Source organism: Tursiops truncatus, chromosome 2 (assembly GCF_011762595.2).
Source record: "Tursiops truncatus isolate mTurTru1 chromosome 2, mTurTru1.mat.Y, whole genome shotgun sequence".
In the NCBI taxonomy this organism is placed as follows: domain Eukaryota; kingdom Metazoa; phylum Chordata; class Mammalia; order Artiodactyla; family Delphinidae; genus Tursiops; species Tursiops truncatus.
In genome coordinates, this window is record NC_047035.1 from 66,604,070 (window position 1) to 66,622,530 (window position 18,461).

At 35.8% G+C, this 18,461-nt stretch overlaps 1 protein-coding gene across 2 annotated transcripts in view; it reads right to left on the minus strand.

Moving 5' to 3' along the window:
• Positions 1–18,461, minus strand: part of NUBPL (NUBP iron-sulfur cluster assembly factor, mitochondrial) — a 297,899-nt gene that overhangs the window by 48,792 nt on the left and 230,646 nt on the right. Inside the window, exons 11-12 of one of the 2 annotated variants that reach the window (XM_073800566.1) lie at positions 17,920–18,002; positions 4,174–8,788 (exon numbers count right to left, since the gene is read on the minus strand). In XM_073800566.1, coding sequence (XP_073656667.1) covers positions 8,726–8,788; positions 17,920–18,002 — 146 coding nt within the window. In that variant the 3' untranslated portion in view covers positions 4,174–8,725. Of the gene's footprint in view, positions 1–4,173; positions 8,789–17,919; positions 18,003–18,461 lie in introns of those variants that run through there. The other variant, XM_073800565.1, reaches the window with a different exon arrangement.

The following is an 18,461-nucleotide window of genomic DNA, read 5'->3' on the forward strand; positions in this document are numbered from 1 at the left end:
TCATTGTAGCCATTTTTATAGCTGTGTAGTGGTATCTCGTTGTGGGGTTTTTGTTTCGTTTTGTTTGCATTTCCCTAATGACTAAAGGTGTTGAGTATTTTTCATGCTACTTTTCAATGGTATATCTTCTTTGGTAAAGTCTCTAGTCACATTATCTGCCCATTTTAAAATTGGAGTTTTTGTCTTCTTATTAATGGGTTGTAAGAGTTCTTTATATAGTTTAGATACAAATTCTTAGTCAGATATGTTTTACAAATATTTTCTCCTAGTCTGTAAATTTCCTTTTAATTTTCTTAATTATGTTCTTCCAATAGCTGTTTTAAATTTCTGAAGTACAATTTATTAACTTTTTCTTTTATAGATTTATAGCGATTTTCTGTGCCCTAATTAAGCAGTCTTTGCCTAACTCAAGATCATGAAGATTTTTCTCCTATGTTTTCCTTTTAGAAGTTCCATAGCTTTAGATTTTACATTTCGGTATATGATCCGTTTTGATTTTATTTTTGTAGATGTGTAAGGTACAAGGCAAGGTTCATTTCTTTGTAAAAAGCTGTCTAACTGACCACAGTTGCTGAAAAGATGATCTATGCCTCATTGAGTTGCCTTGGTACTTTTCTTGAAAATCAAGTTGTCATATCTGTATATGTCTATTTCTGAACACTTTATTCTGTTCCATGGGTCTATCTATCTTATACCAATACCACATTGTCTTGATTACTGTAGCTTTATAAATCTTAAATCAAGTAGTGTAAGTCCTCTGACTTTAATTTTCCTTTTTGGAAACTGTTTTGGCTCTCCTGGACCCTCTTTAGTTCCATATAAATTTTAGAATCAAGTTGTCAGTTTCAACAAATGAGTCTCCTGGGATTTTGATTGGGATTGCATTGGATATAGATCAATTTGGGGAGAATAGATATTTTAACAATACTGAGTCTTCCAAACAATAAACATGGTATCTCCCACCATTTATTTAAGTTTTCTTTGATTTCTTTCATTAGTGTTTTGTATGTCAGCATAGCAGATCTTGCACATATCTTATTAGATTTATATTTAAATATTACATGTTTTGTGCTATTATAAATTGTACTATTTTCATTTCAAATTCCAATTGTTCACTGCTAATATATAAAAATAAAATTCATTTTTGTATATTGACTTTGGATACTACAACTCTACTAAATTTACTTATTAGTTCTAGTTACTTTTGTGTATATTTTGGGAGATTTTCTCCATAGACAATCATGTTACTTGTGAAAAGACACAGCTTTATTGCTTCCTTTCCAATAGGTATGCTTTTATTTCTTTTTCTATTCCACTGACATGACCTCCAGTACAATATTGAATAAAAGTGGTGAGCCTGGAGAACCTTGCCTTGTTCCCTTTCTTAGGAGGAAAGCAGTCTTTCACCATTAGTTAAGATGTTAAGCGCAAATTTTTTGTAGATGCCTTCTATAAGAGAGGAAATGTTGTCTTTTATTCCCACATTGCTGAGAATTTTTATCCGAAATGCTGAATTTTGTCATACACTTTTTCTACATCTTTTAGAGAAACATATGGTGTTTCTTCCTTGGTCTGTCCTTCAGTTTCTTTTTTTCTTTAATCTGCTGTTTACACTGATTGATTTTCAAATGTTGAACCAACCCTGCATTCCCAGGAAAATGACCCCCTTGGTCACAATGCATTACCCTTTCTATATAATGCTGGATTCAATTAAATAATATTTTGCTGAGGATTTTTATATCTATGCCCACGACGAGTATTTGTGGTTTTTTTGTACTGTCTTTGTCTGGTTTGGGTATTAGGATAATGCTGGCTTCAAAAAATGAGTTGGGAAGTGCTCCCTCCTCTTCTATATTTTGGAAGCGTTCGTGTAGAACTGGCATTATTTCTTCTTTAAATGTTGGGTAGATTTTGCCAGTGATGGCATGTGGGACTGGAGTTTACTTTGTCAATTTACAACTACAACATACATTTCCTTTGGTGATTTATGACATTAAAGTTATTTCTTTTTTAGTGAGCATCCTTCTTCATTCCTGGTAATGTTCCTTATTCTGAAATCTGCCGTACCTGATACTACTACAGCCACTTCACCTTTCTTCTGATGAATGTTCACACTGTATATCTTTTCTATCTACTCCTTTTAATCTATTTGTGTCTTTATATTTAGAATGACTTTTTTTTAGACAATATAAAGTTGGGTCTCGCTCTTCTATCCACTCTGACAATCTCTGATTAGTCTGTTTTGAACATTTATATTCATTGTAATTATCAATATGTTTGGATTAAAATTCTCATTTGCTAGCTGTTTTCTATTCATTCTAACTGTTCTTCATTCCTTTTATACTTTGATTTCTGCTTGCTTTTGGATTATGTACTTAGGATTCCATTTTATCTCTACTACTGGCTTATTATTTAACCTCATTTTTAAAAATGTTAGTAGTAGTAGGCAGTCAACTGTCTTTTAAAATGATCAGAAACAAGTCAATAAGTATTTTTTTATTTTTAATCATTTTCAGAGATCTTCTTCATTTCTTTGTACAGATCAAAATTTCTATCTGGTATTCTATTCCTTCTGCTTTAAGAACTTCGTATATAGCATTTATTACAGCAAAGCCTGCTATTAATGAATTCTCTTAGCTTTTGTCTGAAAAAAGTGTGAATTGTTTTCACTGACTGCCTTTGAGATTTTCTCATCCTTGTTTTTCCAGCAGTTTTAATATGATATATCTAGGTTTTTAAAATCCCACTTGGAACTTTCTGAGTTTTGTTAATTCCCTAGTTTAATAAATTTTATTTTATTCAGAGAATTCTTAGCAGTTATCTCTTTAAATATTTGTTCTGTCCCAAGGTCCCTCTCCTCCTCTTCTCCTTATGAGATACAATTTATCCCCAGCTCTTATTTGTGTGTATGTGTGTTTTAAACTGTTTATACTCTTCGTACTTCAATTTGGGTACTTCCTGTTTACCTATCTTCCAAGTTCATCAACACTTTCTTCATTTGTGTCAAGTTTACTAACTAGCCCAAAGGTATTCTTCTTCCCTGTTACTTTTTAAATTTCTATTTTACTTGTTCTTATAGTTTCCGTCTCTCTGTGAAATTCCTCATCTAATTAAGCTTGTTGTTCACTTTTTCCATTAGCCCCTTTAACATACTAATTAGCCATTTAAAAGTCTTTATTTGATAGTACCAACATCTGAGTCATCTCTGTGTCTGGTTCTGTTAAATGTTTTGTCTATCAAGTAGGGGGTCTATTTTTCTTGCTTTTTATGTTTTATAATTCTTTCATTAAATACTGGTTATCACGAGTAGGACAGTAAAGACTGAGGTAAATAGCATTTATAGCCGAAAATGGGTATGCCTCTTATTTTGCTAGAAACTTAAGGTGCAGCACTGAGTCAATTTCATCAGGAGTTGATCTTATTTAGGTTTTGTTGTTGTTATGGTTAAAGTGCACCACTGGCTTCAGATCTCTCTGGTATTACCTTGTGCCTAAGTTGAAGGATGGGGTTGCCAAAGGATTTTTTCTTATTGTTCCTGCTCTACCCTTAGCTTTTGACCTTCTCTATTCACATTTTTGCTCCCTCCTCCAATAGTAGACTGCTGTTGCTTGATACTTAGTGCTTGCTAGCTTGCTGTGGGGCAGTGGGTTCTTAGTTGTCCTGGCTCAGCCTCAGCTTTGGGCAAGTCCCGTGTCCCTGAGCCTTGGTCATTGGGCTTTCTCGGGGGTCCTCCCTCTCCCCAAGGACAGGATATTTTTAATGGTCCCTGGGGCCAGGATGTCTTTCTCTTCCTATTCCTCTAGGAATAGAGGGTTTTTCTGTTTCCTCTCCCCAGTCATAATGGGTCTTCATCTGATGACAACAAGATTTGTTGCCCTCCCCCAGTGACTTACAGTATTTGTTCCACAGGGAAGGGAGGTCAGGCAGGGCTCTGTTTTTCTCACAGAAGCAACTGCTCTTCTCCTCCAGGCCTATACACTAAGAAAGGCTTTTTTCAGTACCCTACCCCATGCTCAAATCTTCTCTTAGGTACCCAGTGAAGTCCATAGAGAAAAGTCTATAAGGGGGTGTAAACTCCCCTTCTGTTAGTAGCTTCCAGGGGTTCTAGATTCTCCTGTTATCCACACTCAACTTTTAGCAATGTGTTAAAAATTTTCACTGAATTTGTCTTACCTGTTTGTAGGGAGCTTGATGTCTTTTGTCTGTGCTCTGCCAAAGGCGGGGAAATCCTTACATCCTGTCTCCTTGGAGGGCTCTGTCTTTCCTTACATTTCAGGCTACTATGTTGCACTGTAACTTAGGTTCTCTGGTCAGTTTAATTAAAAGTTATGATTTTGTAGATCATACAGTGTTTTCTTATTGTAAGGGTGGGTACGATGTTCTTTCCAGTCTTCTCCATCCTAAGCAAAATTGAAACTCTCCAGTATTTTGTTGTTGTTGTTTTTGAACTTCAGAAGCTGGCCCTAAAATTTATATGGGAATGCAAAAAATCAAGAATTGCCAAAGTATTCTTGAAGAACATCAAGGTGATGATAAACAAGACAGTGAGTTATTGGTGCAAAGACAGACAAATACACCGACGGAAAAGAATACAAAGCCCAGAAACAGACCCACAGGAACACAAACACTTAATTTACAACAGAGGTGGCATACTGCAGAATAGTGAAGGGAAACACAGTCTCACAAGCGACAATTAGATGTCCACCTGGTGAGAAACTTACACCCACCTTACCTAATAACCAACAGGCCAATTCCACACGGACAGTAGAACAAAACGTAAAAGGCAAAACAACTCAATTGCTTCTACAAGTTAATATAGGGTAATATCTTCATGACTTTGAGTTATATATAAAAAAATCAACAATCATAAAGGAAAATAATGATAAATTTGAATACACTAAGATTAAGATACTTTGTTTATCAAAAGATACCATTAAGAGAGTGAAAGGCAAGTCATAGAGGGGGAAAGATATCTGCAACACATAGAACTGACAAGGATTCATATCAACAATATAAGAATATATACATGCTCCAACAACACATTAGAAAAATGGGCAAGAAATTTGAATGGTACTGCACACAAGAAGATATTTAACTAACCAATAACTGTATGTAAAGGTGCTCAACTTCATTTGTAATCAGGGAAATGCAAGTTAAAACCACAATGAGATACCACTAAACAACTACCAGTAATTCCACTCCCAGAAATAACTCAACAGAAATTCAAGCACATGAACACCAAGAAAATATATACAAGAATGTTCAGAGCAGCATTATTTGTAATAGTAAAACACTGGAATCAATGCAAATATCCATTTAGACAGTGGAATGGTAAGTTGTTTATTCAAACAATGGGATTCTCTACAGCAAAGGATATGAATAAAGCACAGCTATATGCAACAATAGACATGCATCTCAGAAATATAATACAGAAGAAAAGCAGTCAGTATAGAGCAAAATAAAAGCAGTTAATATAGAGCAAAATACTGTATAGTTCCATTTAATATAAATTTCAAAAAAACAGGCAAAACTATAATGTTTAAGGGTACAGACTTAGGTGCTAAAACATCAGTTTGTTGTTAACTTTGTAAGGGAAGAAGAGGATAGTGATTGTGAAGGAAAACACTGGGGCTTTGGGGATGCTTGTTGTGGTCTCCTCCCTAACCTAGCTGGTAGTTACATGGGTGTTCGCTTTGTAGATAATTAATTGACCTGTATATTTATGTCTTCTGTGCTTTACTGCATATGTAGTATACATCATAATAACCTCCCTTCACTCTCCCTCCTCCCCCCCCAAAAAAAACTTGTGGCCATTAATGAACTTATTTTTTACTAGAGGTGCTTCAAATAGAGTGGTGGACTTATCTGAAATATATTCTTCAGTTCTAACTTTATAGGATTCTAGAAAGGTATTTTGTGTTTCCTTGGAGTCTGGTTGGGGGGATTCCTCCCCTGTTTGGAACTGAGAGACACAGAATCCAGATAATGGTTCAAACAAAAATGAGCTTTATTACTGACAAAAAGCTGGATTAGAGGGTATGTGACCACAGTGGGCTACCAAATACCCTACCTCTAAATTAGATGGACTTGCTTATTACCCAAGTCCAAGACAGAGGCGGACAGCTTCAGGCTTTCCTGTAGCCTACCTCAGAAAGCTCAGGATTTGGCTGAAATCAAAGAAACACAGATACAAAGAAATTTGCCCATGAGTCACTCCTCTTTCCCCAGGATGGAGTGAGTGGGGGAGCTTGCCTTTCCCTCCTGGACAGGGGAATGGAAATTCTCTACACTCTGTGGAAATGTGAAGAATGAGGAAATAAATATTACCCCTAGCAACAGGCAGACTAGCTATGCTTGATAGTCTATCTGAAGTCAGCTCTCTGAAGCTTAGCAAAGGTTACCAGGGGCAAAAACTTTAGAATAAGCTTCATTCTTGCTCTTAAACCTACTTTCCCCTCCTCCACTTTTAAACCTGGGTATAAACCCCAACCACAATCTTTTTCAGTGGCTTTCCTGGAAGCATCTGCAGAGACTAGTAAGTGAGGGAGAAGGGAGCAGGTGATTATATATGTGAATCTTCTCTAAGTTGTATATTTATGAGTGAAGTCTATCTTTCCCGTTTCTCCATGAGATGTATTAAATTCTGGTACAAGACTTTAAGCACCTCTGGAGCTTATTTAAATTATTCTTTTTCCAGGTAAAGTCAAGCTTGGTTCAGTTACTTGCTTTTTCGTATTTAGAAATACTCAATGATTATCTACATTGGCCTTCTTCCAAAAAGACAATAAAATACAAATACATATCTACAACTTAAAGTTACTTCCTTTTCAGAGTGATGAATGATGATTACTGTGTGTCCACAAATACTTTTATTCATGATTTTAATTAGCATGGATAATTTGGTCCAGGAGATTTCAGTTCAGACACAGCAGTGCAAGTTTGCTTTTTAAAATTATACTCTTATTTTTATTCTGAGATAATTGTAGCTTCACATGCAGCTGTAAGAAATGATACAGAGAGATTCCATTGTGCCCTTTACCCAATTTCCTCCAATGGTAACATCTTGCAAAGCTGTTGCACAATTTCACAATCAAGATACTGACATCCGTACGGTCATGATACAGAGCATTTCCATCCTCACAAGGATTTCTGATGTCGCCTTTGTATAGCCACAAATACAATTCCCTCCCCCATCACCAATCCCCTCCTTAACCCCTGGAAACCACTAATCTGCTCTCCATTTCTATAATTTTATCATTTCAAGAATGTTTTATAAATTGAATCATATGGTACAAAACCTTTTCGGATTAGCTTTTTCATTCAGCCTAATTATCTGGAATTTATCCAGGTTGTTGCATGTATCCATAGTTTGTTCTTTTTTTTAATCGCTGAGTAGTATTCCATGGTATGGATATACCACAATTTTTCTAATCATTCACCCATTGGAAAACTCTGGGTTGTTTTGGCTATTACAAATAAAGCTGCTATAAACATCCATGCACAGTTTTTTATGTGAGCATAAGTGTGCAAAAACATGTTTATAATGACATGTAACTCTTTACCTAATTTTCTGGCTGCTTAACTACAGAGCAAAGGAACTCAGGCATTTGCCAAAGGTCACAGACCACCTCCTTGTAAGTAAGGATTAACTAATGACTCTTATCAGTACTTGCAGCTTTATAACCTTGGGAACCCTTGACTGGCACTGGCACTCTCACTCTCTCTCTCTCTCTCTCTCTCTCTCTCTCTCTCTCTCTCTCAGCCTCAATCAGACAAGATGCTTTTCAAGGTATATTCTTTGAAATATGAACTCCAAGAAATGCTCCTAAAGGGGAGGTTGGGAGAGTTCATGGTCAAATAAGTTTGAGGAAATTCTGAATACTATAATCTTACTCCTCTTTTGAAATAAACAAATGCTCTTTGGTGTACAAAAGGAAGGATCCAGTATCCAACTGCCCAAGTTCAAACCTCCACTTGCTAGACAGTAACCTTCAGGAAGACAGTTAACTTTCCCATATCTCAGTTTCCCCATCTGTAAAGTGGAAATAACAACAGTACCCCACTCATATGAATGAAAGATTAACTATAAGGACACGAGAAAACACGTGATAAATGTTAGTTATTATTACTAGTATTGCCATCATAATCAGAATCATTATGATCTTGTTAAAAACACACATGTCCAGACTCCACCCCTGGAGATTGAGATTTATTAAGTCTAGGGGAGAGTCTAGTCCAGATGAACAAGTAGAGGTTTATCTGGAACAAGAATGTGTCCAAGATAGTACTAGAGGCAGGATTCAAACCCAGACCAAACTGCCTGATGGAGAGATGTCACACTTAACATCCATACTCACATTCAGTAAATTCTTTAACTCTGTAGTCTTGCAAAAAGAGCACAGTTCTCTCCTGAACTGAAGGTTGGGCTTGTAATATAAACTCGTGATTCCTTAAGGGGTAGTTCAATAAAATAAAATGCAGTTCTGTGAAGCTGGTACACAACAGCTTGCAAAACAATTCCTAAATGTAGCAGTAAGCATCGGTATGTAAAAACTTTGTTAAGTCATTGTTTAGCAAATCAAATTTGAAGATAAGACATTATTTCTTTAGAAATACAAGAAAACAACTATGATTGCTATTATTTCTGTAGATTTCACCACCACACTGCTGATTTCCAAAGGTCTTACTGTCAAGCACCGGGCGGATTTCCAAGACACTTGGGGAATCACTCTGGAGGTGGTGGCAATCTTCTTACCACTTCGGTAGCAATCCTCAGGTAGGCTTTGGCCTGGAAAAGAACAGATTTGTTTGTTCTATATTTCTCCCTAGTAGACATCAAATGACTCACAAACTGTTTGCCATAGCTGTCTACTGAATTGAATAGTAGAAAGGCTGAATTAGATGAGGAAACTCAATAGTTAGAAGATACTGCTATGAACATTGCATGTAGGGCAGGGGAGAAAGGGGTTTAGATTATTTGGAAGGGGACTTTCCAAAAAAAATATTTAGTAGCAGCAATTACTGTTTTTCAAACTCTAACTCCTGTGTCAGCAAACTAGCAACCCAGTCTAGCTGCAGAAAACTTACACCTTCCTCTTCTGACAAATTGATATCTTGAGTTAGATACTGCCAAACTTCTTTGGCATAAGGGCTATTAGTCATTTTTGAAAAGGCTATCTATTACCACCCTATGTTTATCTTCAGAAAGCATTTTCTTTATTCTCTCTGACAATGGTGTCTAATACCAGCACCAAGCACCCCTAGGCTCCTCCATTTGGTGAGATTTAAGTACCACGCAAGAATTCCTGGAATCAGTTGTCACACTCTTCATCTCTGGCACCCCAGTACAACAGAACACGAAAAGCAGCTCCCAGGTGCTAAGTGGGCCACAACTAACCTAATGCCTGCACAGTCCAGTTAGAACAATGGTTATGGCATTTGCATTTTAAAGTTTTAAACAATTGAAATGTAAATACTACTTATTTCTCCTATCTTATCTATAAAAAGTAACTGTAAGACAATAGTAAGATTTTCTAGAACCAGAAATTTATACATTTATATGTTTACCGTTGTATACATACTACTTCTACTTCTACTACTGCTGCTGCCGCCGCCGCCGCTGCTAATACTACTGGTACTACTACTGCTACTACTGGAAGTAATGGTAAGAGCTAAATTTTACTTGAGTACTTAATATCTGCCAAGTATTATTTCATCTATCCTCAAGTTACCCTAAGGGGTAAATTCTGTCACGATTCCCACTTTATAGACAAGAAAACCAAGACCGTGAAAGGTGAAGAGTCTTGTCCACAGCATCACAGCTAGTGTGAGATGAGCTGGGCTCTAAACCCAGGCTGACCAGCTCCCTGACTCCGCATGGTAAAAGGACTGTTTGAGTCTTCTTCACCCTGACTTGATGAAGCGTTTAACTGTGTTTCACACATCTTGATTTTTTAAAACTATGCTTGAAAGTAAATATTTCCTCCATTGGGGGAAATATTTTAATATAGACCTCTCTGTATTTACATTATGAAGTTGATACAATGTATTAAGAAATCAGCAATTTGAAAAACAAAATAATTTTGATATAATATATATATATATATATATATATTAAATCTTGTGCCACAAAGAGAAACCCATATTTGTAACTCACACCACAAACTTAAATATTTGCCACATATTAAGATCATAAAGAAAGAACAAAAAATGCATATACACACACACATATTTGTGTGTGTGTATATGTACCTGTATCTGTGGATACATATGTATATATACATATACATATAAACAAGGAGCTATTGTATAGCACAGGGAATGCTGCTCAATATTCTGAAAAGAATTTGAAAAAGAATAGATACATATATACCTTAAAAAAAAAAAAAGGTTACTTACATTTCCCCCCTGGGGGGTGGTGAAAAAAGCCAGTCATGTCTGTTATCTCTCAATCAACATGTTGGAAAATTGTTCATTATGAAAATTTTAAGTGATACTAATTACAATAATGACAAACCTTTAAGTGTATGTTGTCTGTATGTATATTGCTATGCTACTTGTTTCCTTGTTGAAACATAAAATATATGTTTCACGTTACTACTTTAAATCTTATATTTTGGCTCTACTTCTTGAAAAAAAATCCAATGATTATAGTCAGAAATGTTTGACTTTAAAAGGAGCAATTGGTTATTTATAATATTAATAATTGATATATTTTGGGTTTGTATTTATCAAGCTTTTGTGGTCTCTCCAAAAGACCTGGTTTAATTTCTTATTCAAGCTATGCTAATTTATTTTCTACTAACTTTTAAAAATAAGTATAAACTTGACCCCTTTTCTTTGGAAGTTGTATATTTAATATTTGTCAGTTTTTAACCTAGAAACATCAGTATAATTTAAAAACTAATCAGAGAGTAATTCTATTTAGTACCTTTAAGATCTACCTTGACAGTGTAAGGACATTACACATAAATCTACTTTCAAATGCTACTTTTTCATTGGTGATACATATTTAAAAATTTTTTTTAAATACATGCACTGGTCCTAAGTGCACAGATCAGTGAAACTGTACACACTGAACACACCTCTGTAACTCAACACCTATGTCAATAAACAATACCTATGTCAGATCACTGAAAAAAACAACAACAACTATGTTCAATCCCTAATAGTTGAATTATACTTTATTTTACCAGTAAACTGTTAAAATTTCATTTGCGTCCTTTTTTTTTTTTTTAAAGAATAGTTCTCAAAACATGAATAAGGCCTTATACGTTTTTACTGAGTACATACTATACCAAGTACTAGTATAGGTAATCTCATTTATGTAATCTCATAAGTAATCTCACTTATGTAAAATAAACACTATTGGTTCAATGTGGATGAAGAACTTGGAGTTGTCTGCTCAAAGTCACAAAGTCAGCAGGCTGGAGAACATTCACACGTGGGTCCACCTGACTCCAAAGCCCAGCTCCTTCTACCACATTACATATTAAACAGTAAATCCAAACTACAAGTAATTCTAATCATAATGCTCTATGTAAAAATGGTTTCAGTCTCTGCTATAGTTAACAACAAAAGACTTTGTTTAAAAATGGAAATAACATATACTTTATAAAGAAATATTTCTCTTAAATCTAAAAGTGCTGATTTTCAGCCATGCATCTTTTTTTTAAAATCATCTTTATTGGAGTATAATTGCTTTACAATGGTGTGTTAGTTTCTGCTGTATAACAAAGTGAATCAGCTATACATATATCCCCATATCCCCTCCCTCTTGCGTCTCCCTCCCACCCTCCCTATCCCACCCCTCTAGGTGGTCACAAAGCACCGAGCTGATCTCTCTGCTATGTGGCTGCTTCCCACTAGCTATCTGTTTTACATTTGGTAGTGTATATATGTCAATGCTACTCTCTCACTTCGTCCCAGCCTTCCCCTTCTCCGTGTCCTCAAGTGCATTCTGTATGTCTGCATCTTTATTCCTGTCCTGCCCCTAGGTTCATCAGAACCTACAAGGAATAAATGCTGGAGAGGGTATGGAAAAAAGGGAACCCTCCTGCGCTGTTGGTGGGAATGTAAATTGATACAGCCACTATGGAGAACAGTATGGAGGTTCCTTAAAAAACTAAAAATAGAACTACCATATGATCCAGCAATCCCACTACTGGGCATATACCCTGAGAAAACCACAATTCAAAATGAGTCATGTACCACAGTGTTCATTGCAGCTCTATTTACAATAGCAAGGACATGGAAGCAACCTAAGTGACCATCGACAGATGAATGGATAAAGAAGATGTGGCACATATATACAATGGAATATTACTTGGCCATAAAAAGAAATGAAATTGAGTTATTTGTAGTGAGGTGGATGGACCTAGAGTCTGTCATACAGAGTGAAGTAAGTCAGAAAGAGAAAAACAAATACTGTATGCTAACACATGCATCTTTATAAATACCTTTTATCTCCCAGTAGCTTTTCTAGGTTTTTAAAGCCTACTATTTTACAATGAAAATTTAAAGCTCACTAAGGCAAGCTGAGGCCATATCATTCTACAATCTTAGTTCTAACTTATGTTAAATTAGAGACATAAACCTATCTGACTGCACAAAATACTGAATGATTCCATAATAATCAACTTTGCTACATTTAACCTTTGCTTTTTAACGGACTATCTCTAAGCTTAAACTTTCAATATATCACACTCAAAGCAATGGTTAGATTTTTATTTGCTGAGAAACCACTAAAAGTGCTTAGTTTAACAGTTTCAATTTCCACAAAACTGTTGAGATTGAATTTCTTCAACCAGTGCAATATCATTTCAACAAATACTTTTTGGTTCTTATTGTGTGCAAAGCATTGTTTCAGGAAATCTGTGGGAGGTAACAATAAAAAAGGGAGGCAGAAGTGCTCACTGGTGAAGAGGTGGGGCCTTGAGATCAGACAGGTATGGTTTAAAATCCTGGTTCCATTACTTATTAACACTGGCCCTGGGCAAGTTAATTAACCCTTCTAGGCTCAGTTCCCATATGTGTAAAATGGTTATAATAATAGTATGTACCTCAAAGGGCTTGGGGGCATATTAAGTAAGAATAAACTATGTGAAGTACTGGAATATAAGAAGCAAATAATAAATACTAGTGGCTACTATTATTACTATTATGTCCTCAAGTAATTTACAATCTCATTGAAGAGCTCATATTAACATATCCTTTTGGACACTTTTTCTGCCTGAGGAATAAGTAAATTAAATCCCTTCCTTCTGTTTAATCCACAACTAGGAAAAGCAAACATATACATGTCATATGTAAAAAATATGATTTAGATTTCTCAGACTATTAATACTCTCTTTCTCAACAACTCAATTCTACATGAACTAACCCTTCTCTCCTATTCAAGATCTTTCATTGGGCCACCTAGAGACACAGATAATACAGCTGGATCTTATTTGTCTGCTCTGTCATTATCAAGTAAAGGAACTGGATGGCAACCAAAGTGCAGAAGTTTTATGGTGAGCTTTTCCCTTTGTCTTTGTTTTTAAATATTTGAAGTTCTAATTTTCCATACACAGTCATTTCATATTAGGACTATGAGGTAATAATGTAGAAATTATAAGATAATAAAGTTTCTATTTACATTTAAAAGTCTTTACCAGGAATATCTTATAGCACACTTTTTAACACATCAATATTAAGATCTTTACTTGACAAAAAGAATGAAACCACAAAATTAACAGTCAATCATGAGTCCATCACTGTGTCCCGGACTCAATCAAAGGCAAAAGGTAGATATAGTTGAATGAACAATTATAATTACACAAACAAGAGGAAATGCTATTGAATTTAAGAGCTCTGAATCCTAAAGTGTCCACTTTCTCTCTTCCTCTATTGCTTTCTCTGGCTATTTTACACTACTTATATTTGGAGTTTCAATTACTCCCCTTTCCTCAGTGGTGCACGTATGCAGAAGGTTCTGACCTTTGGCTGAGTAGGCAGAAGCCTGATGGAGCTTTTTATTTATTTATTTTTTTTTTTGCGGTACGCAGGCCTCTCACTGTTGTGGCCTCTCCCGTTGCGGAGCACAGGCTCCGGATGCGCAGGCTCAGCGGCCATGGCTCACGGGCCCAGCCGCTCCGCGGCATGTGGCATCTTCCCAGACCAGGGCACGAACCCGTGTCCCCTGCATCGGCAGGCGGACTCTCAACCACTGCGCCACCAGGGAAGCCCTGATGGAGCTTTTTAATTGGTACTGTAACCCTTCCCAACTTTTCCAATGATGCCTCAAAGTCAGCACATTTCATACCTTTCGATTAATCACTGTGCTCTTAGTATTTGTCTCTTCTGAAAGTTAAATATTACTGGGAGAGTTAAATCCCTAATGCCTAATTTTCAAAGATTTTATGGGCAGAGAATGAGAGCCCTGGAACCTGGTGCTGAGAGGAGGGAGTGATGGAAGATGGAGAAGAGAAGGTAAAATTAGAAAGAAGACAAAAAGCTAAAGATGAAACTTTTACTTGTTAATAAATTTGCCTGTAGTAAACCCCTAAAAGCAAACAATAAAAAGTATCAATCTAAGGCGCTAACTATTAACAAATAATTTTGCATATTCCGTCCCATTAACTTTTGCAGAAGTTTATCACGTTGGCAAGTAAACACTTCCTTCATTCTTTAAATGAAGACATGCAGGTAGAATGGGCACTAAGCTTCCATGCATATGGTAGAATTTGTTCAGAGGGCTGTGACCAGCTTCTGAGAGCGTACTTCCATTTAAGTTCATAGAGCAAAAGGGAAGGGGATTATCAGGAGGTAAGATTCACCATAAGAATAACCAGAAGGATCCTGATTCCAGGACTCAGCAACAGCTTCCTAATATCTAGGACAATATCTTTAATGCTGAAGCTGAGAACTCTACTCATATCTCATGAGTCAAATTCTGCTCTGATTTTTAGATGCCACCAAAGAGTGACATTTATTTGAAGCTACGTAAGGGGAAGGGCAAAAATGGACTCAATCCTTTGATAAAGGGCAGAAGAAAGACATTTATTGCTATAGCATCTTATACAGAACATTTCAGAAGACATAAATACTCATAGTTGTATTCTACTTGGCATTTTTCAAAGTATTTTCACATTATCATCTCATTTAATCCTTCTCATTATGATAACAATTTACAGATGGAGAGAAAGGTTCAGAGACATGAGGGAACTTGCCTAAGGTCACACTTAGAAAGTGGCATTCTTCTTAATGAAACCCCAAGCTAATACAGATTAATGCTTTTCCTTTCATGCAGAGACCTCTTTGAGAATCTAATAAAGCCCTTGTTCAGTTCCTCAGAAAAATGCACACTCATACATTCTGGATATAACTTCATGGGATTCTCAGACCCAGGTTAGGATCCTCTCTGTATTATGCCCTGTGGTTGTGCACACCAGTGGGACCTGAGGGGCAGAGTGTGCCCACCCTCTTCTCTAGATCTCTGTGATATGAAAAGGAGGTGAACTGAAAGCTAGCCTACATATACACAATAGAGAGACACTGAAGTAATCTTGCAATTAATTAGGAAGGGAAGCAGATACTGCACCAGGAAGAGGATCCATGGGCTAGGGTTTCAGAGCTGAGTGTGGAAATAGCCTCTAGTACTACCTTAGACAAATTCCTTACTATAAATGAATCTCGCTTCTTCATCTGAAAAATGGAGATTATCATACATATCTCACAAATGTGCTATGAGAATCAAATAATATATTGTATTTAATACACTCAAGTACTGTACTCACTTCTTAGAAGGAATTGAGGAAATCATAGCTATTAGTAGAATGTGATACAACGGAAAGAGGACAATATTTGGAAGGAACAGACTTGCCTTTTAATCACATCTTGCCATTTATTAGTTCTGTGACCTTGGGACACCTATTTAGCTTCTATGAGCCTCGGTTTCCTCATCTGCAAAATGCAGACTATTTATATATTACATTAAGTTCTTGTGAGCATAGAAAGTATATAAATGTCTAACAGTGTCTAGCATACTCTAACTGCTATTATTATTAGGAAGGTGGTTAATAATAATGAATGTCTGCAATCTAAGAGTAGGAAGCAATAACTTCCATGGAAACAAATTAAATACAAGGCTCCATTTTTTTTCCTTTTCACGGACATGTCTAAATCTTAAAATTGCTCAGAAGTCTTCATATATAAGGCAGAAGTCTTCACATGTAAGGCTGACAATGTGGTGCATGAAATTCTCACTACTTTAGCAGAGACCTCACCAAATCAAATCTAACTTAAACCCCAAAGAGGCAGCTTGCTCACATTCCCATAAATGTCACCCAGCAACAGTAAAATAATAGGTCTAATGTTTACGTAAATGTAAATGAGATTTTAAAAACATGTAACTCCAACAAACTCTACAAACATTGTTGTTTAGAGTTTTAAATCATATTACCTTTTGATGGTTGCTATATGTTCTCTGTTATATTACATTCCTTTAACTTTTTGAAATGTTTCTTGCTTTTGGAGAATCTCAAAGAAAACAAGCAATAATGGACAGGTGGGAAAATATTTAAAAACGTAAGTTCATAATTGAATTGAACTAGTAGGTAATTATTTGTATTCACCATAGAATGTCTTTAAATTGTCTGTTCTCAGGAAGCATTTAAAAGTGTGTAATTTAAAAACCCTCAATTTTCATACAACTTTTCATTCACTGCATTAAGTACACCTATGGTAGTTGAGATTGCCAGACTTCAACTATGAAAGCAATAAAAGGTTATGGTTTTTGCTTATCCAGAAGATTTCTAAGAAAAGACTGAAAAGGAAATTTAATGTTTATTATCTAAAAGGCAGAGAAAAGAAAAACAATGATAAGTACTACATTGCGTTTACTCAGAGATCATATTCCCAGCAACTCAATCACCTATATCATAACTGCCAACCCTTAAGAAAGAGAAAGGAGCTCTGGGCACCTAAAAGAGATAATTCAGAATGAATCTACTTTACCAATCTGAGACTCCTGACTGTCAGTTTTGCCCTTACTTTATTCACAGCTCTAACCAAGCTTGGCTCTTTTATTTTCCAGTTCACATGGGATTACAGGAAGCAAGCTAGAATAAAAGGGGTAGTAGTTATGGACAGACAAAATAATGGTACTATAAAGTTATACTCATTACATAAGGGAAAAAAAGGAACTACTAGAAGACTGATTGGGGCTGCTTGGCAAAGGAGCACAAAAACGACATCAAAACTGATGTACCAGATGACGGCTCACTTTCAAACCTAAATAGCAAGTGCTACTTAGGAAAGAAGAGATATATATGGATGATTTTATTTCTATTTTAAAAAGGAGTAAAATTAAAGAATTTATGCTTAAAGGCATTAAGCTTCAGCAATCTTTGAAAATCTATCAACTGTATCTCCAATGATATTAGCTAATGAAACACTACTAGTTTTCCCACCTCACCTCCTCAATCTTATTTATTAAAATAAATGCAATGAAAATCCCATCTCTAAAGGTTTATACAGTTTCCCTATATCCGACTCAATATTTTCTTGTATTAGGTTTCCTTCTCCCAACAATCAGATGAACTTCTAATACTGAAATATAATAACCTCGGGCAGTTAGATATTGCTAGCCAGCAACATAAGAACTCTACAAGCTCTTACTGTTCGTGTTCTTCATGAAAAAACTGGTTGGGTGACAATTCTTTGTAGGTGAACGTGTCCAGTTGATAATTCAGAGTCAGCACTGGTATGTCTACCATATAAAATAGTAACTTAAAGATACTTTGGATATGTTAACTAATCTTTGTTTAACATATGTATTCCAAATAGACAAACTTGATCTCCCCAACTTTCTTTCTATACATCAAAAAGTATATATCCTGTGAAAAGAAATTAAAATACATATTTAGAAATATAACTTACCTCATCACTTTCAGGCTGTGAAAACACAATCGGCTGGCCTGTATCTGAAGCTTCCCGTATATTAAGATGTAAGGGAATATCTCCTAAAAGAGCCCACCAGATATCCATTAGTACCGCAAAAGTGTATATTGGCTTTTAGAATTTAATTCTTTGAATTGCAGAAAGAAACAAATCGACTCAAATCAACCTGAGTTATGACTATCCTCAAATCGCTAAATCTCTGAAAAACAAATTTCAAATGAAAATTAGGGGCAAAATATTCCATTTGAGGGCAGTTCCATGATCACATATGTATATATGAAAGCAGTGTGGCAGCCAATCATGGAATAAGGCCTCTGATTTATTCTTTGCTGGAAGTCTTTCAGCAACAAATGGCCTGGAAGACATCTGTAAATTTTTCTCCCTGTAATAACTGATATAGACATATCTTGCCACATAATAAGAGGAAATTGAAGAGGAAAAGATGGGGTGGCAAAGTAGTTTAAAAAAAGCCAACAAAATAATCTTCCTGAGGCAGATGACTGAGCTAAGAGAACTGCTGA